The sequence below is a fragment of the Pelodiscus sinensis genome, chromosome 4 (assembly GCF_049634645.1).
Source record: "Pelodiscus sinensis isolate JC-2024 chromosome 4, ASM4963464v1, whole genome shotgun sequence".
Taxonomy (NCBI): Eukaryota; Metazoa; Chordata; order Testudines; family Trionychidae; genus Pelodiscus; species Pelodiscus sinensis.
Window position 1 is genome coordinate 65,326,360 of NC_134714.1, and position 26,479 is coordinate 65,352,838.

At 44.1% G+C, this 26,479-nt stretch overlaps 2 protein-coding genes and 1 long non-coding RNA gene across 13 annotated transcripts in view; 2 read left to right on the top strand and 1 right to left on the bottom strand.

Annotated features, from left to right (window-relative positions):
* The window catches only part of LOC102450239 (MAX gene-associated protein-like), a 212,947-nt gene extending 209,843 nt beyond the window's left edge, over positions 1-3,104 (top strand). Inside the window, exon 15 of the mRNA XM_075927183.1 lies at positions 2,966-3,104. Within this exon, the coding sequence (XP_075783298.1) occupies positions 2,966-2,973 (8 nt within the window). The 3' untranslated portion in view covers positions 2,974-3,104. The remainder of the gene's footprint in view (positions 1-2,965) is intronic.
* Positions 1-26,479, bottom strand: part of LOC142829132 (uncharacterized) — a 217,553-nt gene that overhangs the window by 118,352 nt on the left and 72,722 nt on the right. The gene's annotated exons all lie outside the window — the stretch shown is intronic.
* MGA (MAX dimerization protein MGA) overlaps positions 3,052-26,479 on the top strand; it is an 89,129-nt gene continuing 65,701 nt past the window's right edge. For 9 of the 11 annotated variants that reach the window (XM_075927161.1, XM_075927162.1, XM_075927163.1 and 6 more), the window contains exons 1-4: positions 3,052-4,118; positions 13,225-14,152; positions 14,978-15,065; positions 15,251-15,346. In XM_075927161.1, the coding sequence (XP_075783276.1) occupies positions 3,052-4,118; positions 13,225-14,152; positions 14,978-15,065; positions 15,251-15,346 (2,179 nt within the window). Of the gene's footprint in view, positions 4,119-4,714; positions 4,809-13,224; positions 14,153-14,977; positions 15,066-15,250; positions 15,347-26,479 lie in introns of those variants that run through there. The other 2 variants (XM_075927166.1, XM_006136890.4) reach the window with 2 other exon arrangements.

The following is a 26,479-nucleotide window of genomic DNA, read 5'->3' on the forward strand; positions in this document are numbered from 1 at the left end:
GCGCAGGGTCCGCGTGCCTCTCATGCGCCTCCTGCTGGCCGCGCCATCTGCGAAAATTAACACTGGGCGCAGCTGTGAGGCGACGGGGCCCGTGCGCGGGCAGCTGCTCGGGAGCCTGGAGGCAGCGCGAGGCGCCGCTCGGGTCCTGCTGTAGCGGGCACGTGGCACGGCTCCTCCCCCCGCATCCAGGCGGGGGAAGCGGGGGGGGGTGGCGGGGGCTGGAAGGCGTGAAGCGCCTTCGAGTGATTCGGGGCGGGCCGGGCCTTGTGCGCCAGCTCCGGCTCCGGCCCAGTTGCCCGCGGCTACGGCCGCGTAGCGCCTCCCAGCCTGCGGTCTCCGCTCATCCGATCACGGGGTTACTCGTCAGCGGCTGTAGGGGTCGGTGCGGCGTATCCGCTTCGCCCGGCTCGTGCTCTGGGATCAGCGAGGCGGAGTTTGCAAAGTCCCGAAAACGCGGCAAGGGCCGCTGCGACTCCTGGTAGAAGCTGAGGAGCTACCACCGGGGAGCCCAGCCTCGCAGACCCGAGGCCTCCAGTATCCGCCCAGAAGGCGTCTGCTTAACCGGCCCGTGGCCTTGGTTCCTGCCGAGCTCTGTGCTTCACCGACCCTGCCAGCAGCGGCCTTGAGCTCTGAGCTGCGCCGTCTCTGCCAGCCGCGGATTTGCAGCGCTTAGTTGCAGCGCGGTACCGCCCGACACAGCCACCCCGCGGCAGCCAGGCTCAAATGTTCCTGCTGACTTCAACAGCAGCGCTCAGCGCACATCTCCTGCTGTCATTGGGCCCATCTCGCTGGCTCTCGTTGGCGATTGGATGGAGATGAATATTAACAGTTCCTGCCATTATGGGCTTGTGACGTCGAGCGTGTTGCCAGTCACCCACAGTCATTTGCTTTTGTGGACTTTGGGAGAAATTTGTGCTTGAGCATGCAGATAACTGCACAGTGTTATGACTCTGCTTTGCGGATGTGAGTAGAGTCCTTCAACAGTGGCATGGATTGAACACATTTACAGTGTGCATATATAGGGAAGTATAGACTTCAGCACGTGTAGTTTGTATAGATTAGTAAATTATGTATTGATTTTTTTCAAATATGTGGCCTTAACTCTTCTCTACTCTTTTTCATATAACAGCTCCTGTCCTTTTTTATGTTTCACAGCGGTCAGCCATCACAGGTTTTATTGTAGAATCAGGGCAACATTTTCACAACACAACTGGGCAAAACTTGAAAAGCAATTTGTTTTTGTATTATTTAAGCCAAAAAAATTCCGCAATATTTTTAATGCATGGAACACCCCTACATTTGTTCACCCCAATTGCCTTAAAAAACGAACCTAAACCAAAAGACCTTGAAACTTAAGTATTTGAAGACCTACTCAGAATGAAAATGCATCCTCAAACTTAACTTTAACTTTGTGACTATTGAATGGTAAATGCAAGAAACTAAAACAAAACACAATTTATTTTAGGAAAGGAGAATATTAACACATTTGGGGTTGACTCCTTTCTTCCTGGCTCTGCTTCACATGATCAGCATGCGCATGCTGGTTATCCATGAAAAGTCTGGGGATCTTTTCAATTTGGGAAGTACACCGTAAATAAAATCTCCTGTTTTCATTTTAGTAGTTTGCACAGGATAAATAGAAACTATAAATCAGTAGTACAGTTTAGTTTGTGTATATATTTAAATATATATGGGGGAGGGGGATCTTGCTTGCTAAATCAAAAGCTGAGAATAGTTTTGAATATTTTCTGAATATGAATAACACAAGTTGGAGGAATACACTTAGTTTTTTTAGTTTTGTTGGCAATTGTATTGTTGTAAATTCATTAATCCCTTTTGAAAACACAGGCACAGCCATTACAACTAATGACATTTTTTTCATAATATTGCATACAGGGACACCTTGCTCCCCTTTGTACAGGTTCACCCGTCTTCAAAGATAGTGGAATTACAGTATGTCTTCATGCCGTATTTACTGCATGCTAATTCTACAGTCTGTAGATGTCAGAGTTAATGACAGCTAACAGTTCTCTGTTGACTATACGTTATTCTAGCCCTGTTCTGAAGATCATTTTTTAATTTTCGCTTTTTTTCTATATTATTATTGCTGTAGTGTATGAGTGTTTCAAAAACAATGTCTTTATTTTCAGAAAGCTCTTGTGAGGTCAGGAAGTGGCATTGTCCCCACTTTGCGGATGGAAAACTGAGACACAGAGAGTAAAGTCAAAAGTGTCTACTAATTTTTGAGTGATCAAATTGAGATGATTAGAGCCTGATATTTTAGTATACTTATCACTATTAACTATTCTGTATAGTCAAAATACTATTCTCGTGGACTTCAGTTGTAGTTGAGAGTGCTCAGTACTTCTGCAAATCATATGGGGGGGGAGAGAGCTCACATTGGGCGTCTAGAAAAGGAGAAGCATAGTTAGTGACCGTCCTTGAAAAGTCTGGTTTAAATTCCTTGTCCAGCATTTCATAGAAACTCCCTGGTAGAGGCAGGGATAGAATCCTCTTCTATAGGGCAGCATTGTACTACCTTTTCGAAGAGACCAATCCTTTTTTTTCCCCTGAAGTTCCCTGCCTCATTTGCTACAAATATTCCAACTTCTGCAACAAATTGAGGCCAGGGTCCTACAGACAACAGGCTCCTTCACTGCATAACTAATTCAACCCAGGAGTACAGTCCATCCAGTGCATTGCATGAGGCTCTGGGTACCGTGGAAAATGTTACGTGATTGTGTATACGTAAATGAGGAGCAAATTAGTTTTCCAGGCAACATTAATTTTGGCATTTCCTAACTTGAGGTGCTTGACTTTGCAACCTTCAGGTTCTTTTAATGAAGTTTGTGTGTGTAAATGTATTATAAAAATGTGTTTAACCCAGTTCCTTCAAGTAAAGGAGGAGTATTTTTGGTATATTGCATTTAATTACTGCTAATTGGGTCGTCTTGTTTGTTTCCAGGATGGTGAATACAGAGGACAGGCTGTCAGAACCATTTCAAATTTGCAGTTAATTTAAGAGAATTTACAGCACTGTCCATCATCATCATGGAGAAACAACAAATTGTGCTGGGTAACCGGGATAGTGGGGCAGTGTCTGGAGCAGCACCTGCTTTTTTTGTCATCCTGAAACAGCAGCAGGGAAATGGTAAATCTGATCAAGGAATTCTAGTAGCAAACCGGGATGCCTGTGCCCTCGCAAGTAGTGTGTCAACGCCACTAAAATCTAAAATAAAGACTTGCCTTCCAGCTGATTGTACATCAGGGAGCATCACTGTCACCTTGGACAACAACAGTATGTGGAATGAGTTCTACCATCGCAGCACAGAGATGATTCTGACCAAACAGGGGAGGCGTATGTTTCCATACTGTCGATACTGGATTACAGGCCTAGATTCCAATCTGAAATACATCCTAGTCATGGACATCTCTCCTGTAGATAATCACCGTTATAAATGGAATGGTCGCTGGTGGGAGCCCAGTGGGAAGGCAGAACCCCATGTTCTGGGACGGGTGTTTATTCATCCAGAATCACCCTCCACTGGTCAGTACTGGATGCACCAGCCGGTATCTTTCTACAAACTCAAGCTTACCAATAATACTCTTGATCAGGAGGGTCATATCATATTGCACTCTATGCACCGCTACCTTCCACGGCTTCACCTGGTACCTGCAGACAAAGCTACAGAAGTTATCCAGCTGAATGGTCCTGATGTCCACACCTTTACCTTCCCACAGACAGAGTTTTTTGCAGTGACAGCCTATCAGAATATCCAGATTACCCAGCTAAAAATAGATTACAACCCTTTTGCTAAAGGATTCAGAGATGATGGACTAAACAGTAGACCTCAGCGCGATATGAAGCAAAATAGTAGCTCAGAGCATGAAGGAGGTAGCATTTCCAGCTCTCCCAGCAATCTTGGCCGCCCTATTGAAACTGATGGATTAGATTTACAGCAGCGAGATCTTTTAGATTCTTCATTTAGTGGTCAGAATGCAATGGACATTGATTTGGAGAAAGAATCCTTCAATGCAGAACGTGATTTCCTGGGCTTTCTGGAGGCAGACCTGCCTTTTAGTGATATGCCCATCTTAAAACAAGAGGTATCTGAAAGGTAGGAGGAGTACATTTCATTTTTTGGGTGGGTTTGGGCTGTACTCTCAGTAAAATGTCAAATAGTGTGGTTTTTGCGGGTGTGGGGCGGGAGGAAAGCTGGATTTACATCCAAAGTTTGGTGGAACTGATGTTGAAGTTGGGTTTACAGAAGGTCTCTCTCATACATGGCCATTCATTGGTCTGGGGATTTCATCTTTGTTCTGCTGGACTGCTGCAGTACTACTGCATTCTGACTCATGACTCTGTTTGAGAGAGAAGCTGGGAGATCGCTGTTCCCTACAATTCATCTCAAACTGACAGGAACGTCAAATAGATCAGATTTTTAGTAATCAGAACCTACTGATCTTCCTTTAAGGGAAGCTTGAGGCCAATGAATGTGTTTGTCTTCCAGCTCCCATAAAGTACGTGAATTCATGTGGTTTTACCTAACATACCACCCTCTGAAGCCTTTTCTCAGCAATGTACAGAACAGTTTAGCCCGTGCTGCTAGATGACCTGTACCAAGTGGACCCCCGTGTTCCTAACAGTTCCCACTAAGTGTACATGTGTTAGTGCAGCCTACTCAAGTGCTGCATTTTACCACACCTTCCACAGATTTCCCTAAGTAATGCAGCAGAGTGGTCTACACATACTGTCAATCTGCCTGTGCCAGCGTATCGTTGACATAGCTGGCACCTTGCAGGATGAGGTAAGCCTGATTTCTCTCCTCCCACATTCCTTGGAATATATGCCAGAGCCTAGCCTTCCTCTTAACTGGACATGTTCCCAGTTCTTTGCCAGTCAGTGCTGCAGAGAAGAGAGTAAGCTAATAGTGCAGATCACTGGTTTGCCAGTGAACAATCAAAATGACTATAATTCTATAGTGAAAGGTCACTGTTAAGTTAATAATTGACCTATGTGTGACATCGCTGTAAAGCTACTGCAGCAGAGCCTACTACTTGCAGTGCTTTTTAGAGCTAGGAGGGGTTCCCAAACATCTGTGCTCCTTTCATAATTTCAGCCTTTACTTTTAAAGAAAGCAAAGATGTTCCTTAGTCCCTTCGAGGTGGTCATTTTTCTGGGTAGCAATGAATAATTGTAAAAGTGGTTCTTTTCTAATCCTGTAAGGCCACCTGAACCTTGCAGCAGCTATACCTCATGAGAATGTTCAGACCATGTGGGGACACGGGATTATTACTGTCTTTATTTTGCAGCTTTTTCCAGTTTTGAGGAAGGCCAAATTGGAATTTCTCCTAATTTTCTCGTATATTTATAAAACAAAAGGCAGAACTTTCATAAGGAGAACCTCTAGGTCAGGGGACCTTTATCCAAACTAATTCTTTAGTGTAAGAGGATTCTAATTTTTTAAGAGCACCTATGATCAAGATGGAATGGAGTCAATGAAATGTGTTCTTATTATGTGTTTGCTGCTTTATTTTCAATATTACCTTTCAGAAATTTAAATTTAAAAATAACACAGTTAAGGTTGTGAAAACATTTCTTAAAAATGATCCTTCTTCTTTAGCCTGGGCCACCATGAGTCCCAACAGACTTTAATTAGAACACCGAGCAGATTTCTTTGGAAAATGTTAAAAGTTTATAAGAGGCCTCAATCTAGCAGCTGGACACATTCAGGCACAAAGCTCTTTATTGAATATTCTCTTTATTTGGGCTGTAGGAATGTCCTGCATAATTTTAGGTAAAAACTACTTTATCTTGGTCTAAAAGTCCACAGAGTATTACAGAAATCTAAAAAATTTAAGTTCCCTAAATATCTCTCTCAGGGGTTTTGTCATTCGTGCTCTTTTCAACTTGACAAAAATCAGTTAGAAGGTGATGTGGAGATACCCAAAGGATTTATACAAACTGAACAGTTGCTTCCTTAATCCACCTCTCACATCAGGGATTAAAAAAGACCAATGTAAAGATGAACAACAACCAGTGTTTCCAGGTATTTTTTTATTTTGGAGCCAGGAATTTGTTTTCAGCTCTGCGGGTCAGAGGTTGACACACATACTCTTTCAACAACAAATAATTAAATTTTCTCTTAAGACATAAGGTTTCCTAAGTCAGCAAACTTACAACACTTTCCTTTCTTCTTCATAACCGTTGTCACCTCAGACCAAAAACATCACAAATTCATACAAAAGGGGATACAACACAATAGGGATGTAAAAAGGCATTTAAAAATGTAACTGCTAAAAATTTTAGCAGTTACATAGTTGCACACAGTGTGGGCTGTACAGTATAAAGCTTAAAGAAGCTTTATATTGCAGAGCCTGCAGCGAAGCCTCTCTGAAAGCAGACTGGCAAGGGCTGATGGGCCCCACTCCTGGGTAGGGGGCTTCTCTGCTGCAGTGAAGCCACCTCCCCAGGATGGGACCAGCTAGGGCTTCTGGCGCTGCTCTCGGGGAGGCTTCGCTGAGGGCTCTGCAGCTGGCTCCCTGCCAGCCCTGCTTCATGGAGCCAGCATGTAACCTGCAGCGGGGTGAGGGGGACAGGTTCGTCATACACTGGGGTTGCTCTGACCAGCTTGCTGCAACAGGCCATGCTTGTTGGGGCGAGTAGGGACTGGCCCACCTTAGGCAGGGGCTGTTCCAGCCATCTACTCATATTGAACCCCGTAGGGCTGCTTCAGTCTCTACTGGTTAACAGTTGAGACTTAACAGTTGTGGTTAAGGGTGAGGTTTCCTGGTTAATAGATTAACCATTTACATCCCTCCTAGACTAGAATATATAGTGTTTTCCTCTTCTATCATCTGTGATAATATATTTCTGTTAAAAATTGTAGAAATTGTGTACATATAGATGCTAGGGATTTGAACAAATAGTTGACTAATCGCTTTCCCCTGCCCTTGCTGCCTCTATCAGAGTCAGCAAGGGGGTGGGGGGAGAAGAGGAGCCCAGGGTCTGCCACAATGAAATGCTGAATGCAGCCCGGGGCCAGTGGGGACTCCCCCACTGACCCTGGGCTCCATGCAGCGGTGCCACTTTGATATGCTGCGGGTATGCAGGGCCAGCGTGGGAGTGCTTGCGTTCCGTGCTTACTGCAGCTCTTTCGCCTTGGAAGTGTAGCAACAGCCCTGGAGCTGTTGCTACACTTCAAAGGTGGAGGTGCCCTTTTTGACTAATCGAATAGTCAATGCAAATTGCATTGACTATTCGATTAGCCAATTAATCTAAATTTAACATCCCTAATAGATACATAGTATTTTTGTATGGCTACTCTTAGTACTACCCTCAGAACATTATTCAGGTATTTTCTTTACATTTTTAATATCCACCTTCACAGGAATAACAGTCTTCATTCACTTTCTACCTATGGAAACAACATTTAAAACTGGAAATATTATATGACTCCTTCCAGAGGTGGTTCCCCTCAACTTCATTCTGAATAAGTAACAAGAATTTTGCATTCCCTTTCACAACAAATGTTCTCCTCATTCTCTTGACTGGCAGTTAAGGGAAAATGCTATAACTCACTGTATCTCATTCTCATAGTTTATTGTTGGTTGTGCAGAACTTGCATATGTTATGTCTGCTCGGGACTTCATGTGTATGTTTGTAATAATATAATTCCAAGGTGTTGCATTTCTCAGAGCACATAATTTTAATTCCTAAACTAATTAATGGATTTCCTTGTAAATTTAAAAAAAAAAAATGCCAGTGTTTAAAAATTAGTGATTTAAGCTTTGGAAGGGCTGGGTGTATTTATTGTTTTATTATATAACTGGTTGAATGTTTGCTTTTAAATGTGAAATGTAATTCAGTCTTAACTATGGTGCCATGTTGGATACCACCATCATTTCTCTATTGGCTAGAGGAGTATTGTCTTTTGCTAAATCTAGCAGGGCCTTGATTTCCACAACCAAAGGAGATACACTGTAAGGAAGGATGTTTTTTGCCACATTGTAATTAGCTGTTAATTCCACTTTTTAAAACTTCTCTCAGGCCTTGTCTACATGAGAAAGTTGAACTAACTTATTTTAATCTGCTTAGAAATCTATTCTTATAAGCTCCCTCTTATATGCTCTTATTTCATTTTAAGAATGCCTCACTACAATATAGATTGTTGATTCTATATCAATATAAGTTAAATTGATATATGGTACACTTAAACTGATATAGTGTACCAGTTGTGTTCCACTAATTTACTTAAATCACTTTCAACAGCTTTCTCTTTCTTGCCGTTTCCTTATTCAGGGTCAGTGACTTTATAGCTTTTTTTTCTCAAATTCATGATCACGTGTCAGGCTATAGTGCAGACTGGTCTTTCTGAGGTCTGTTGTATATCAGTTAAAGATGGTGTATATTAAGATTAGGTATGTAAAGGGTTAATTGGTTACCCGTTAAGCATCACCTTTACAAGGTGATGCTTAATGGGTAGGCAGTCAATTAGCAGGCCTGGCCGGACTGGGGAAGCTCCCTGCCTGTGGTATAGTGTGCCAGGCTCATTCTGTCCAGAGAAACCTATGGTGCACTGGGCCTAGCCTGACCGGAGTAGCTCCCTGCCTGCAGGGTCCCAGCTAACCAGTTAGCTTTTTAAACGGGATTTTAAATCTCTTCTTGACATCTCCATTAATGAGATGTTCAAGACATGGAAAATATACACAACAGCAGCTAACTAAATGACAGTCTATGTACCCAAACAACTTTAATCTAATACAGTAAATTACATTTTTAATTTTATCTTGTGCTTTTGATGCATCTTCTTTCTACTTTGTTTTTACTGCCCTCTGCAATTACTACTTTGGATTGTCATTTCTTTTTACATGTTCAGAAGTATAGGGGTTTTTGCTTCTCTTTTCTTCCATTCCCTTAAATCCTTTTCTGTTTCCTTGTGTTATTTTTGATACCTTTTAGATTTTTCTTACTTTTCTTGTCCACAAATATCTCTTGCCCTTTTTAAAAAAAAAAAGCAATCCTTCTTCCATTTTATTCCTCTTGCTCTGTCTACCTAATTCAGTTTATGTAACTTAGTTTTAATGAGCAGTAATTACTGGTATATCTTAAGGAACTATTAGTTTTCCTTAAGAAGGGTATTACCATTTAAAGTTTAGTATTGTGTTCTTTCCCATATTTAGAAATCTGAAAATCTATGAGACTTTAAAATGTATTGTTATGTAGGATGCCATGAGGCTCACATTTTAGTGGGATATTGTTGAAATATAGAAAAAATGTCATGTAGTTAATTCATATATTATACCTGGTATTAGGAATGTTAAATTGCGATTAGTCGATAAGGGTGGGGCGTGGCACTCACTATCCTGACTGCACTTCTGCTTTTTAAATGTAGTAAGAGATGTCTGCGGCTATTACTGCATTTAAAAGGCAGCAGTGCAGCGGGGACCCCAGAGCAAGCGGAGACTGTTTGAATCCCCGCTCACGCTGTTTCCCACTGTGGGTACGTCTAGACTACATGCCTCTGGCGACAGAGGCATGTAGATTAGGCTACCCGACAGAGTAAAATGAAGCGGCGATTTAAATAATCGCCGCTTCATTTAAATTTACATGGCTGCCGCGTTGAGCCGACAAACAGCTGATCAGCTGTTTGTCGGCTCAGCGCGATAGTCTGGACGCTCCCCTGCCGACATCAAAGGGAGTTGTCGACAACCCAGGTATGCCTCCTGGGATGAGGCATACCTGGGTTGTCGACAACTCCCTTTGATGTCGGCAGGGGAGCATCCAGACTATCGCGCTGAGCCGACAAACAGCTGATCAGCTGTTTGTCGGCTCAACGCGGCAGCCATGTAAATTTAAATGAAGCGGCGATTATTTAAATCGCCGCTTCATTTTACTCTGTCGGGTAGCCTAATCTACATGCCTCTGTCGCCAGAGGCATGTAGTCTAGACGTACCCTGTGTCTCTGCATCTCCTGCCATCCCCTCCTCCCCAGCTGAGAAGATGCTGGGCGGGAAGCGACTAGTGGAGTAGGACTGAACTACCTGATAAGCCTATTCTTATTGGGTAGTTCACTAGTCGCTTACATCCCTACCTGGTATTAGAGAATCTCAAACTGTTGAACAAAGGATTCAAACAGGTAAGCAGTGAGGTGGTAAAGTTTGCGAATGATACCAAACTGTTTAGGATAGTCAAGACAGAAGCAGACTGCGAGGGACTCCAAAAAGATCTCACCAAACTGAGTGATTGGGCAACAAAATGGCAAATGAAATTTAATGTGGATAAGTGTAAAGTAATGCACATTGGGAAAAATAACCCCAACTATACGTATAGTATGAAGGGGGGGGCTAATTTGGCTATGACAAATCAGGAAAGAGATCTTGGAGGTATCGTGGATAGTTCTCTGAAAACTTCCACACAGTGTGCAGTGGCGGTCAAAAAGGCAAATAGGATGGTAGGAATTATTAAGAAAGGGATAGAAAATAAGACACAGAATATCTTACTGTCCCTATATAAAACTATGGTACGGCCCACATCTTGAATACTATGTACAGATGTGGTCTCCTCACATCAAAAAAGGTATTTTGGCCTTGGAAAGGGTTCAGAAAAGGGCAACTAAAATGATTAGGGGTTTGGAATGGGTCCCATATGAAGAGAGGTTAAAGCGACTGGGACTTTTGAGTTTAGAGAAAAGGAGACTGAGGGGGGATGTGATAAAGGTATATAAAATCATGAGTGGTGTAGAGAGGGCGGATAAAGAAACGTTATTTATTAATTCCCATAATAGAAGAACTATTATGAACTAGAGGACACCAAATGAAATTAATGGGTAGCAGGTTTAAAACTAATGAAAGTTCTTCTTCACACAGCGTGTAGTCAACCTGTGGAACTCCTTGCCAGAGGAGGCTGTAAAGGCTAGGACTATAACAGAGTTTAAAGAGAAGCTAGATAATTTCATGGAAGTTAGGTCCATAAAAGGCTATTAGCCAGGAGATAGAAATGGTGTCCCTGGTCTCTGTTTGTCAGAGGCTGGAGAAGGATGGCAGGAGACAAATCGCTTGATCATTGTCTTCGGTCCACCCTCTCTGAGGCATCTGGTGCTGGCCACTGTTGGCCGACAGGCTACTGAGCTACATGGACCTTTGGTCTGACCCAGTACGGCCGTTCTTATGTAAACATCACAAGAAGTTGCTAAGAGGTTAAATTTGTATCCTTCAGCCTTCTAATGGAAACCTTTGGTTCTCGTGATAGCCATATGTATAATAATTAGACATTAATTTAATCAATTTTTAAATTATTTAAGTGTTGTAAGAAGTTCATTCTGCTAAAGATTTTTTTTGAGCTATTTAAACTTGACAGGTGATCTTATTGCTGGTTTGATTCCTGCACTTTAGCAGAGCTCTTCTAATCCTGCATCTTTTTTCCATGATCCCTGCCCCCAAAGAGTTGACAACAGTGAGAAGCAACCTAGGCTAGTGAGTGGGCCGCATGAGTGGCCCTCTTTCATCTCAGTGGGCTGCAAGACTGTCATAACCAAGATTGTCTCCCAGGAAAGGGCAGTTTTGCTAACTACAACCTTAACTTGCTAATTTTGCTAGAATTTGTGGGATGTGCTGATTGAACCATAGCAACACTTTGATTGGATGCAAAGAGGAGCACACAGCTCTCATAATGTTTGTACAATAAGCGTGCCCTGGCTTTAAGTGTATGTTGCTTTTGTAATAGTGGGAAGGAAAAAATACCCTATGTGGACAAAAACTAGAAGAATCTGGCAAGCCTGTGCAATGATAAACAAAATGTCTCATGGGCCACACATAGAATCCCAATAGACCACAGGTTGCCCACCGCCGGTTTGCAATCTAATGACACTCCAGCAATCAGCATTGTGGAACTGCTAGAGAAATAGGCTTCTGGATTGACCTGATGAAGTGAGGCTGAATACTTTACTGTTTTTAGTCAGATAAAAGGATGTGATTGTGCTTTTGTTTTGTTCCATCTTATGTCTAAGGCTCTTAACACAGAAGATCAGGTGAATCCTTTTCTTCCTAGAAAGCCACTGTTTTTTTTCCCCTTGATGTTCAAGATTTATGGAGTGAAATTTCAGGTGACCTACCTATAGGCTTGCTTCTGAAATTCCAACTAGCATTTGCTAAGATTTATTGTGGAAAAAAGCCCCTGTTAATTCCAAATTGTATTTTTCAAGTGCACTTCTCCATGGCTAGATGCCATATTTAGGATGGAATAAGGATCTCAACACATTACAAAGGCAATTTCCCCTCTGAATATTTACATCTCTGGACCAAATGACCCACTCTGACTTGATTAACTTCATTAACATTATCAACTTTGTGTGTGTGTGTGTGTGTGTGTGTGTGTGTGTGTGTGTGTGTGTGTGTGTGTGTGTGTAATATACACTCCTTCTGTAACTTACATCCCTGTTCATCTGATGAAGTGGGTTTTACCCACAAAAGCTTATGCCCTAATAAATCTGTTAGTCTCTAAGGTGCCATAGGACTCCTTGTTGTATTTTGATAGTGTTTGCTAAACTGATGGTAACCAACCCGTATTTACCTCCCAAAACAGCCTGTTTATAGGAGTGAAAATGCTCCTGCAGTTGCAGTTCTCTAATACCTGTCCATGTTTTGTTTTCACTGACACTCATTTCAGTTCAGACTAAGGCAGTTGACTTTATTGGAGTTACTCTGAATTTACAGTAGAGTAATTGAAAGCGGAATTTAGCTCAGATTCCAAATGTGCAGGGAGATTTTGTCCTGTACATATTAGAATTCCAGTTACATTTAAATATCATTCTGATCTAGAAGGAGAGGAGTGCTACTATCTAAAATAAGAAATCACCATATTGTGTGGAGCCCATGTGATGAAAAAAAAACAGATGAGAAGGCAGAATATATTTTCTTGAATGCTAACTATTATGCTAAAAATGAAAGTTTGTCGTCATTAGCAGTAGTTGCTTTAAAGTCACACTCAAACTTGGCTGACCTCAGTGTTATTCTAAAGTCCCTTCCCAAAGAGGGCTGAGAATTATAGAGGGAGATGTTCTGGTAAAGTGGTATCTTCTTGCTATGAGAACCATTTACTTGTGCAGTATGGAGGAATCTGTTTGAGGGAAGGAAAATACACTTTGATATAACAGTATATCTCTTAATTTTTTTGAATTTTGTATTGTTCATCTGTGTGGTAAAGTGTTTGTTTTCTTCCTCCAGTCCTATCACTAGCAGTTATGAAAGCAGCTCCCGGATAGCATCCCCATTGGATCCAAATGGACACTTCAATGTGGTCATTAAAGAAGAGCCAGTAGATGACTATGAGTATGGGTCAAGTGTGTGCGGTGAAGGGATAACTGTGAAGCAGGAAGACACAGATGAAGAAACAGATGAGTATTCCAATAGTGACAGTGATCCCATACTAGAGAAACAACTGAGAAAACACAGTGAGATAGACAGAAAAAATGCAGGAATCAGGTCTACCAAACGAATGCTGGCTAATCCTTCAGGTGTTGCCAAAGCTAAAATGTTAAAATTGGATAGTGTAAAAATGCCTGTAGTCTATCTAGAACCGTGTGCAGTCACCAAGAGTACAGTAAAAATCTCTGAGCTGCCACAGACCATGCTGTCCTCTTGTAAGAAGGATAAATCCACAATGAGTGCAATATTGGAATCCTTACCTGTTTGTTTTGAAAATCATAAGGACTCTTGCTTTGACACAGTAATGGAAATTGAGGAAAGAGCTGTGAAAAACCAGTGCTCTGGAAATAAAGTGACACAAAAATACTGTTCTATCAAAGAGGCACCATGGACAGTATCTAAATCATCTAGTTTCAAGCTTGGATGCTCTACAAGTGGCCCTTTTTCAGCTAAAGATGTTGTTGGAAGGAAAAAAGCAGGTGTACTAAGGAATTTCATGTCCCAGAAAGGAACTGGTGCTAATCAAAATCCTATGTCATCAGGCCCAAGTAGAAGAGGAAGGCCACGGAAGCTAAAGATCTCTAAGGCTGGACGACCTCCTAAAAATATAGGAAAGAATGTAGTGACAAGCAAGAATACCTCCCTGGGACCAGGAAGTGTCTTTCCAAATGTTAAACCAGATCTTGAGGATGTGGATGGAGTTCTTTTTGTGTCCTTTGCATCCAAGGTAAATTACTCTTCCTTTAATGTCCTCAATAAAACTTAATGGCTACATCTAGACTGGCATGATTGTCTGCAAATGCTTTTAACGGAAAAGTTTTTCTGTTAAAAGCATTTGCGGAAAAGAGCGTCTAGATTGGCACGGGCGCTTTTCCGCAAAAGCACTTTTTGCGGAAAAGCGTCCGTGCCAATCTAGACGTGGTTTTGTGCAAGAAAACCCCGATCGCCATTTTCACCATCGGGGCTTTTTTGCGCAAAACAGTTTTCAGCTGTCTACGCTGGCCCTTTTGTGCAAAGCTTTTCCGGAAAAGGGCTTTTGCCGAACGGAAATGTCAGAGCATTTGCGCAAGAAGCACTGATTTCGGACAGTAGAAAGTCAGTGCTTTTGCGCAAAATCAAGCAGCCAGTGTAGACAGCTGGCAAGTTTTTCCACAAAAGCAGCTGCTTTTGCGGAAAAACTTGCCAGTCTAGACGCAGCCAATATGTTTAGAAGAAGCAGTGGCTTTACTTAAGCTCCTTAGTGGTTACAAGCTAAAAACAATACATTTCTCCTACCAGGCTGTTGCTTGTGGGATCCCAGAAAAAGTTGTTTTAAATGTTTGTTTTTGTAGCACTTCTGTGTTTTGCTACTTTTGTAGCATGCTTAGTTCTCACTGACTCAGAGAGAATGTGTGATTGGGAACTGGAGTTGGATGCACAGAAATGCAAAGCACTAGTATTAGGCCACTCTAATTATCTGTTCTAATGGTATGACTATTGTCTAACTTGTGTTGAGATGAGCATTTTAAATGTGAAGTATTTTACATTTATATGAGGCTCTTTTTGCATGTAGGAAGCTCTTGACATTCATACTGTTGATAGAGTTGGAGGAGAAGAATCACAAAATGTACAGACTCCCTCGCTAGCTACAAGTGAACCAGGTAACACTCAATAACCTTAGGGGGGAAAAAGGAGGCGGGAGGGGGGGAGAATTTGGGTGGTTTGGCCTCAATAAAAGAAAGTTTAAAGACAAAGTAGGAGATACACTATTCATTTAAATAATTATCAGTTTTGCATAGCACACGGTATCTCATTGTATATATAATACCTTTTATTCTCTGAGCAGGTTGTCGAGCAAGAATACACTTGCTGGAAAAAGAACTCTTAGAAGATCTGAAGTCCTTAAGGCATAAGCAAGTGATACATCCTTGTCTCCAAGAAGGTATATATGTAAAGCTCTCTGGAGTGGAAACTGTTTCAAACTGTTTTAATACTGTGTAACCACAGTAGGGGCCTGAGTTGGGGGTGGTTCTTCGAGTATGTTTCACTGTGAATCCTACTGTAGGTGCTCATGTGAATGGGATCAGAGACTTTTGAACAGAAATGTCTGATGTGGCGACCGATGCTTCCTATGGCAGCTGAATGAGGACATAAATGGCACAGCTACAGCAACCCTCCTTCAGTTTACCTTAAATGAATCTCTACCCTGGGCAGTGAGATTGATTTATCACCTTGCCTCTGCTTTTGTGAGAAAGGAAAGGATAGGGAGTGGAAAAGCATAGTTTCACCTTAGGATATAATGTTTAATACCTGTTTGTCAGCTATCCCAGTGGAAAGGGGCAAGGAAGAAAGGGGGTCTTCATCCTATCCTAGAACTGAAGAGATGAATATGTACACGAGTCACCTCATTTTCAAGAAGATATGCTTGCCTCTGTGATCCCACATCTTTTGACCCATGAGTGATTCGTGGCTCTTGACTTTTATGTGCAGGATGCATTTCCATATAATTATCCACCCAGCTTACGATACATAATTAAGATTCATGGTGAGCCAAATCTTTACAAGTAGAAAGTACTGCCATTCAAACTCTTCATGGTACCAAGAATTTTCATGAAGTTTCAAAAGGTAGTGACTGCTCATCTAAGAAGGTAGTAGGGATGTAAAAAAATTGATTAATAATGTAAATATGTAACTGTTAAAAATCTTAGCAGTTGCACAGTTACATGCTGCAGGCTTGCCGGAAGCCTGGATGTGCTGGCAGCCTGGATATGCTGACCCCCACTTCTGGGGAGCCAACTGTCAACCAGCAGGATGGGGTAGCAGCCGGCTCCTCAGGAGCAGGGCCTGGAGCCGGTGTGCTTCCAGGGAGCCAGCTGCACTGTGGGCTCCACAGTATAAGCTTTGTACTGCAGAGTCTGCAGTGCGAGACAACAGCTGGCTTCAGCACACCGGCGGCTGGCCATGCTCCTGGGGAGCGGGGCTGGGAGTTGGCTAGCAACCATAATATAAACCGTTTAAACGGTTACACTCTTTCATCCCAAAAAAGGTAGCACATTCATGTATACCCTTACCTGGATGATTGGCTGATGGAGGGCAGATCCCAGCAGGACATGTCAGCAAGCCTGAAATCTGTCCTCTTTATTCCCTCAGCTAGGCCTCATGGTGAAAATCATTTTATTTCATCACAGAGTCTTGATAAACTTGGGTAAGCAAGAGCATACGTTCTTCAAAGGACAACTTCCTCTCAATGTGCCTGCTATTTCTTAGCTTTGAATTTTACCTGACTACAATGTTATGTATGTGTCTGTGACTGATAGGGCCTTATGTGATCAAGCACCCATATGTGGCTGCTTGCCAGACTTCACCAGTTATCCCTTCAGCTGTGGCTCTGCTGAATCTCTTTTCCAACAATACACCAGATGAATAAGGAGTTTGTAATTCCACCAGTCATCACAGAACTGAGATAGTGGAAGGAACCCAAAAAATGCATGAGCTCCCTTCACCAGCCAGGTGTGAGAGGCATCCACAGAATGCAGGTACTTTCCCCTCATTCCCTGATAGTCTGGGAATGGGATGAAAAGCAACCTGTGCCCAGAGCGCAAGGCTGCTGCCCTCACCCTCCCAAAATTGCACCCTTGGTCTCTCCATGTATATTGGTTCCAGTCTCTCTCCCCGCCCACCCCTCCCCCCACCCTCCTTGCTGCTGCCTCTTGGGTTGGGGAGGGGAAGGCAGAGCCGGTGTTTGTGGAGAGCCAAACTCCTCACAGGCACCAGCTCCTCACAGGCACCAGCTTCCTCTCCCACTCCTCCCATGCTGCAAGCGGGGAGTGTATGTAGTCAACAAGATTAATCAATAAGCCCAGATGTATTGCTTAATTGTAATGTTGACTGCATGTTGACATCCCTAACTTCACCACCCTCCTAATTAAATAGCTTTTCCTAACATCCAAGCTAGATCTCCCCCACTGCAACTTGAGATCATTGCTTTTTGTTCTGTCATTTGCCACCTCTGAGAATAACCTAGCACCATCATTTTTGGAAACCACCTTCAAAACTACTCAGTGCAGATCTTGGTAGATAACATGTAGATGATGCACTATGTGAACAATCAAGTAGTGCACACTTGGTATCTCCTCTGGAAGCTATTAAGTGTGGTCATGCCAACATGTGGTAAACCATTCGTTCTTCAACCTGTCTGATAATTTGTTTACCACACATGCGTGATTGCTATGGAAGTTGTTCATAATGCTGGTATTCCTATCTCCCTCCCTCCCCCCGTTAGAGGATGCCTATGATTGGCTTGTTGGCCACCAACATCAAGTGCCATATGATTTTGTTCCAGACGGCACAGGTCTGGGGTCGTTACAGCATGCTTTCTTTCTGCAGTGAGTGATTCTGTGTCCCGGGGTAACACTCACAATGAAATAAGACAGAGTTATCTTTCTACTGAGTTCATAGCTGAGATGGTTTTGATTGACTGACCTCTTACAAATAGCCAGCTCACAAATTGCCCAGATCTGATCTCTCTTCACCATGGCTGAATACTCTGTGTAGACCCAAACTCATTGCAAACTGATGGTGGAGTGTTGGCTGGTTGAGTATTACAGACAGAAATCTGCTTCCTACAGGTCCAGGAAATCCTGATACAGAGCAGGAAGACTTATTCAGCTCAATTGAAGAGCCTTTCTATAGAGGCTGCCCAGCATAGCCTGGAGCTGGTCCCAGTTCTCTGTATTGATGATCACTGGCTACCTATTTCATTTAAACAGACTAGCCTTTGATTCAGTACTATTAAGATCCAGCTTGCAACATTTTCAGCTTGCCATTCACCTAATTTGTTTTGCTTGGTCTTGGCTCATGCAACACTATCACAGTTTTTCAGAAGGCTTTTTCATACCTACCAGCCTTGTCAGGACTGTGGCAATGCCCCGGCTGTTCCCCTTGGGTCTGTCACTACTGGTGGATAGTGTTAGCCTCTGAGGCTTCCTGGGGCCCTCCAGATGGCCTCTTTCTCTTTATTAGAGGCAGGAGCCACAGCCTACTGAGCCATACTCACTGCGGGCTAGTTCATAAGTTTGGAATAAAATCCCCTCTGGAGTCCTGATCTAACTTCTTGGAGCAGATTTTTGTGATGTTCTGGAGAGGTTTTGGGGGAACCCAGGTCTGCCCATTTCTCCAGGTTCTGGCCCAGGGACCCTTAGGCAGTAGCAACAGACAGGGTTACTGACACACTCAATCTGACAGCTTTTCCCTGGTTTGCTTCCCGCAAACAGTCCTTCCCAGTAATTTTCTTTGGTACTTGCTCATCAGTCCTCAGCTCACACCCACACAGCAATTCTACATCACATTTCTTCCTTCCTATCCTTCAGTCTTTTCCTTCCCCATTTTCTTGCTTGGGGGGAGACCTTTTAAAGCAGCTCCACAGACCTTAATTGACTTTAGGTGTCTAATTAGCCTATAACTTCTAGCAAGCTCTAATTGATCCCAGGTGCCTGACTGATTATGCTATAGCTCTTTGGCTTGGCTTCATTGGATCATTTGTAGTGCCTATCACTTTAGTTAGAGGTGTGAGTTAGCACCAAATGGTTAGGGTTAGGGATACTGTGATGCTAAAACTTCACCCAAAATTAATTCTCATTTAATCTAAATAAGTCTTCCCAAAATTACACTCAACACTAGAAGAGAAATTGCATATGCTAGATGTGTGCAGGTCTTTGCTTTATTAAATAAACAGGACCAAATTGTCCAGTCTCTCAGTGTATTTCTGGCAAGGTATACCAGGTATTCTTAAGGTCAGGCCATCTCTTCGCAGAGATTAAAAAATGGATAACACATCTCACTTATTACCAGGTGGCTGACGTGCTTCTCCCACTGAACATTAAAGCTCTTTCCACGAGACTGTAAGCAACATCTTTCTCTTGCTTCAGAAATGTGCTCTTACTAGAAATCTGCAAAACATTAGTGTAGCCCACTGACCTTGTCAAGCATTTTACTTTGAGTCTAACAGCTGGTTCTGATGCCAGGCTTGGGAGAGCAGTTCTTCCATTACTGTATTGATGGATGCAGCTGAAATGACTTGTTTCTCACCATCCTGAAAGGATTATGCTTGCCAGTCACCTCTAGTGGGATCTGCTTTCACATGCTCCAAGATGATAGAGGAAACTTCCCATAGTGCCACTTTTCTTTGAGATGTCATGGTGGATCCCATGATCCACTCTTCATCCATGCCTTTTGGAGTTCTCAACTGTCACTGGCTTCAGGTTGGAGGGAACTCCTTGAAGGTGGTGATCATTGCCTTGTGTGCCTTCCTACAGGCATGTGACAAGGTACAGGGCACATGAATAGCCCTGAAGAACTCCAACAGAATGCATGATGTACAAGGCAATTTCAGTGGGATCCACAGTTAGCTACAATATTTCAAAGGACTACAGCTACTGTAGGTGAAGTAACTGTTCTTTTATTTTTGTATTACCTCAGTCCCACAAATAAATAATTGTCAGTTTCATGGCTGTGAAGAAATTAATATTACACATGAAATTAAAAAAAAGACCTTGCTTGGCAGGCTTGAAGAGAACTCTGTTCAGGGTTTTTTTCTTGATGCTTTTGTAGTTTTAATCTTAACATAAATTGATGTACCATTCTGGGATGAGATGGGGACTTTTCCCATGTTGGTTTAGTCTGGAACTTTTCAGAAAAAAATTCCCAAAGCACAATATGTACATATTCCAATTTAAATAAATTTGCACATACACAAGGTCACTTTTATAACCTGTATCTTAAGTTATTCAGGTGTACATCTCCAAATGAACCATGTTATTGACTGACTTACTCCCCTTTTCCTGCTGCTTAAAGTGAGAGTAAATATTTTTTGATATCATATTCATGTGCATTTCAGTCAGATGCGTACATGGAAGCCAGAAGATTTTTTGAATAGCAGCAACTGTCAGGTCAGCTCAGGCACCCCTTGGAATAGCACTGAATATGGTGCTTGAGATATAGCCTTGCTGATCTGCCAATCCCCGGTTCCTTCTTAACGCTCAGTGATGGCAGCTAGAATATCTTGCTCTTGCTAAAAGTAAGTGCTCCTAGTTTTCCACAGATAATAGTTCATAGTTGTTTCTAGTTAGGAAGAAGAACCCCGTTGCTTTCCTGGCCCTCGGCCAGGGTGTGCCTTGGTCCCTGGTGTTTAAAGCTTGCCAGACTTGTGGCAAGTTTATGCCAAAAAGTGATCCCCCACAGACTATATGTCAAGCATCTGGGAGAAGGTCACCAAAAAGAAAAGTGTTGCAACTGCAAAAGCTTTCACCCACGGACACTGAAGGATCATTAGCAGAGACTCAGGATCCTGCTCATGAAGGCCACACTTCATCTCCAGTCCAATCTGGGGCCGGCTAACCCGACCCATAGCAACTCTTCCTCGACGCAGAGCACTCTGGCGCCAGTCACATGTTATACAGTGCTGAATAGGGACTGGTATCGGCACGGCAACACCATAAACAGTCAGTTCAAGTCTGCCTCCCTGGTGCCTCAGAAGAAGCAGAGGCATGAGAGGGTTTGATCCTCCAGCCCTCAGAGGAAGCAGGCTGCTACAGCGAGGCACCATCCACAGCAGCAACAGACCAAGACTACTCTTGTGCATACATTGACTCTTGCCCTGCAGGAGGTCCTGGACTGACATGGCTGGTTTCAACTCCCACCTACTTCAAAGACCTTAGAGGCAGCTTGGGAGTTGATACATATGATGGCATTGGGCTCTTAGAGAAGTGAAGAGGAAACCTGTGTTGGCCAGACAGACAATGCCATCTCATGGCAAGCCCTTACCACTACCGTGTTGTTCACCGTCTCTGGTGAGGCCTTCCCCGATGCAGATGAGTCATGATGCTACATTGTACGGATCCCCAGGGTGCCATCTTTTGGCATTGTCCAGCACTGCACCACCTTGGTCCTCTGCTTCTGAAATTGAATCTGAAGAGGAGATCCAGTATACAAGATCAAGGTCTGGGCGCCGCCACCACCAGTCCCCTTCAGGGCAGTGGCCTCCTTCTTGGAACCCAGTACCATATTTAGCTCTCTCATAATCCACAGCAGCAACAGACCAAGACTACTCTTGTGCGTACGTTGGCTCTTGCCCTGCAGGAGGTCCTGGACTGACATGGCTGGGTTTTTTTTTTGCCATTGGTACTTGTCCTGGCACTGGGGGGCAGGCAGCATAGCCTCCACAGGCAAAATGGGACCTCCTAAGCATGAGGGCAATGATTAGGCTCAAAATCCTGTTGTCTTCTTATCTTCATCACCGAGCTAAGCAGTGTAGGATTCCTCTGTTGCTGCAGACCTGGAGGACAACGGGTCTGTAGTGAGGCTGAGTGGCCACCCACTGACCTGGAGAGGGAAGAGCTCCTCTACCAGCCATCTTGGGCAGATCCTGGCCCCATCCACTCACCTGACCAGAAGCTGGTAGTGTAAGAAGCCAGCCCAGGAGCTCAGTCAGGCCCCAACCACCAGAGGAACCAGATGCCTTCCATGTGCTCCCAAACTGGGAGGCTGCCGAAGACTTGCAGGAGACTGAGAACTGGCCTCGACCACCAGGGCCTCCTGCAGACTTTGGGAGGAACTTCAACCCCTGCTGGAGATGTCAACCCCCAACTCCCTAGAGGACCTGCTGGAGGCCCAGATATATTGTTAAGGTTTTTCCCCACTCTGGCACTCAGAGTACAGAAGGTGGGGGCCCACAAAGACTTTAAATATACCATGCTTCTATAGGTCCTGGTTACAAAAACTACCCCAGTGTCACAGATTCACTGACTTTGTGGGAGGGGGGGCAGTAGCTGCCACCATTAAGTGATTTTATCCCTAAAAGCAGGGGTGAACACTTGAATTCTCCCCCAGGAGTTCTTCAGCCTCTTTTGCCCCAAAAGAGCTTGGGAAAAGAAAAAAGGAAAAACAATCTGCAGTTTCTGGTAGCTGACCTCCCAGTCTCAGGCAGGCAAATACACAGAGACTCCTGGTACTCTCCAGGACAAAATAATCAAATCATCACCTTAAAGTTACTTTTATTACGAAACAAAAGATATACAGTAAAATCTGTGTTCTCCAGAATACTCGGGATTAGGGCATTCCGGTTATCTAAATATTCTGGTTATCTGAGGGTCCCATCAACCTAGGAAAAAACAATGGACAATAATAGTAAAACTCAAGTTTTTAATATTGGTAGTTTTTGTAGTGTGAGGCAGTTGGTCTCACATTTCTATTTTGAGTTAAAGATGATTAGTACTTCTTAAATAAAAAATTGTTAAGCCAATCATGGTAAGCCAGGCCTATGTGCCTGAAGATGTGACCGTATTGTGGCTGGGGGCAATGCTGGTTAACAGAGTGCCAGATAACAAAGGTTTTACTGTACTTGATAAAGCATACTTGGCTGTTAAATGTTACAGAGCAACTCAGGAAAACAAATTAAAATGCAGAGAGAATATCTGGGAACAATTCTTAGATGGTAAATGGGGAGGGGAGGCATAGATTCATACAGAGCAGTTCAAACCAAACCACAAAATAAAGAAAATACCCTGATTGCAATTAGTTTCACCTTTTTCCCTTTATTTACTCACAATCTTCTCTTTGTTCAGTCCACTTCTATGCCCCAAATTCCTTGGAGGCATGGTAGTCCTGCCTGGGTTTAAATCATTCTGTGTGTCTTGATTCCTGGTTTAACTCTCCCACACAAAGAAAACAGGCAAGTTGTTGATATCCAATTCAGATTTTAACACTGTCTCAATTGGTTCTGCTGGCCCCTTGCTAGGTGTCGTACCTTGGTGTTTTCGTACCTCGGTACCTTCGGTGGTCTGGACTGTCAGTGTCAGCGTCGTCTGGTCAGGGTTGTCCTGGCGCGCTCCTGACAGGACCTCTACTCCGTTGTTAAACTTTCGGCTGCATGCATAACAATCGGTACTCCCTTTATCTAGAGTGTTAGACCCCGTGCACTTGGGTCAACACAAGAGATCTCTGAGAGGCCCCGGAAACGACAGATGCAGGCAAGGTTTGAAATCAATCGAGCAGGTTTATTGTCAAATGCGAAGCTCTACCAGTTGATAACAGAGATCAGTACAATGTTACACCACTGGGCACTATGGCCCGCGTTGACAAGGTACCAACACCGGGCAGGCCTATTGCCATATAACAAATATTAACAGCAGTTAGTCAAAGTTAAGCTACTGTGCACTCTGTAAGTTTAGGCAATGACACCTGCGGTTCAGGCGCCTAGTGCGCCCCCCCCCAAGGTCGGCCGGAGAGCACCCTCTGCGGTGTCCTTTTATAGACAGGTACAAACAACTTACATCATTTCTTTACGTACCAGGTTACCACCCTCTGTTGCCTAGTTACCACCCCTCACCTTATGGAAGGGGAGCTTACTTATTATCCTTCATGCTGTCAATCTCGACCTGGTCCCGAACCTAGGTCGATATGTGCATTAGTTTTTTGGGAGTTTTTGTACCAAGACATTTCTTCTTAAGATGTTCCAATACTCCCCTTTGGCTCACAGTCTGTACCCAGTACCTTCCTGTGTCCTTCCATGCTCGACCTAACTTACACAATCACACAATTTATCAATAGGGCCTCTTTCTTGGCTCCTTTACTGAACCAAAGTCTTGCTCACTAGATTGCAGGTCTGTTGCTGTTTTCATGTTACAGGCCTCTATTTAGGCCTGCTGACTCCATGTTACTGACCCTCAATTTACTACCTGAGTTTAACCCCGTAGTCACCAGGTGCTGGCCAGCACTCCTTCTATTCGTTACATATGTTCAGAGAGGGCAAATGGAAGAAGTCCAGGAATAGCCGACAGTAGTCTGGCCAATCCAGAACACAGTGTGTTGCAGTGAGGATCCCCACTGACCCAGCAGTAGGCTGTTCTGCTGCTGTTAGGGCCTGGTCTTAGACACAGTGGAGTGGGTATGTCTGCATCCCCCTGCCACCCAACTGCTGAGTGGCAGTCTCCCCTATCTGCCACTTCAGGCCAACTGCCTGCATTTGCCGGATGTCCGCTTGTTTACTCGACTGTGAACTAATAACTATATAGACTAACTCTGTATGTTTGCTGCCCTGCCCTGAACCAGGGCCTGTGCCACTTCACTGACTGTTCACCACCCCATCCTGACGCAGGGTGAGGTCCCCATAGAGCCTGGACTATTGGCTCAGCCCAAATATTGGCTTGAGGCTCAGGAATGAGTTGACAGCCCTGAAGAGGGTGATTGTTCCACTAACTGTTGCTCTGGTCTGAACACAGGCCTGAGAGTAAGCCTACGGGAACTCAGTGGACTGAGGCGGAGTGGCCGCCTCCTAACCTGGAGGGGGAAGAGCCCCTCTGCAAGCCCTATTGGGCTACAAGATCATTGCAGCAGCTCCTGCACAGGGTAGCCCAAACCCTGGGCATCCAGGCAGAGGAGATTGCTGAGGATGTAGATCCTGTTTTGGATATCCTCACCTCCTTGGGACCATCCTACATTGCCCTTATTATTAAAACAATTATGGACACTGCGTGGTTCCTCTTACAAATCCCTGCCTCTGTCATGTGCAACAAAGAGGAATGAGTGGCGCTACTTTGTCTCCTCAAAGGGATGTGAACACTTGTATTCCCACCCACCCTCTGATTTTTTAGTAGTGGACGATGCAAACCAGTGGGAGTTCCGAGAGTTCCAGGGGTCTTCTCCCAAAAGTAGAGGGGCCAAAAGATTGCTCTATGTGGGAGGAAGATGTACTCTATGGGAGACCTACAACTTAGAATTTCTAGCCATCAGGCCCTCATCAGCCGCTATGCTCATAGCCCCTGCTCTGCATTGTCAAAGTTCACAGAATTTTACCACAAGGCTCTTGATAAGAGTTCATCTGCCTAATGGAGGAGGGCAAACTGATCACAAAGGCTTCTTTACAAGCAACTTTTGACAGAGCTGATGCGGCAGCTCGCACCATAGCTATAGAAGTGGTTATGAGAAGATGCTACTGGCTCTTGGTGTCCGGCCTATCTGCAAATTCATGGATATCCACTTTTTATATCTGTGGGCATCTGCATCCATGAATATGGATGTGGATATTCGCAACGCATTTTTGGCAGATGCCACATGGGGCTCTACTTCTGAGGTCCAACTAACTTTGCAAGACCTGCCGTTCAAGGGCTAATGTTGTTTTCAGAAAAAATAGACAGGAGAGACTATAATTTGAAAGACTCCAGGGCCGCTTTGAAGTCCCCAGGCATTCTTATGCTGGCACCATAATATAGGCATTTCAAACCTCAGCCCCCATCTTGATCCTTCCAATCCTTGAGCCTCCAGGACTCCTTTCATTGGAGAAGATTGCAGCATCAGGAAAAGGCAAGACTGGGCCCCTGACCAGATCTCTGTCCAGCCCAAATCTTCCTCGGAGCGCTCAAAGATGACGTACCAAATCTTCCTCTGGATCCAAACAGGCTTACCTTTGTCTCCTGACTTTCTCCTTTCTAATTTGCGTGGTGCTCAGCACGGTAGAGAGGGATACTCCATCTAATTCTCCTCCTTTCTGTCCTTCCATCCCCCATCCCTGTCCTTTTGCAGGGACCTTTCTCACAAGCAACTCTTTATGTTCCTACCCTCTGGTGCTGGTCCCTCTCCTGCAGGTATCTGCCTTTCTGCTTCACCCCCAGAATCCCCTTACCCCTACACCCTCCTGGTGCCTCCCCCTTTCCTCACTGCCCCTGCCCCCTTTGCTCTCTTTTTCCCTGATGCCCACCCCCTCACCACCCTCTGCCACTGTTCCCCTCATGCCCCTGTGCCCTCACACATGACTTGCTCTATCCCCACCTTCCTCATGCCCACCCCTTCTTTCAAGCCTTCTCCCAGCACCTCCTCCTTCCCCCTCTAGCCCCCAGTGCCCTTACTCTCTCCTCTTCTAGCATCACCCTGTCCCCCCCCCACTGACACCTCCCCTCCTGCCATTTACCTCATTGTCTGAAGTTGGCCCCCTGCCATTTGTCTCTCCTGCACCCCTGTCCCTTGGTGCTTTCCCCTTTCTTCTTCTCCTGACCCCCTCCCCTCCCCTCAGCACAAGCCCCTT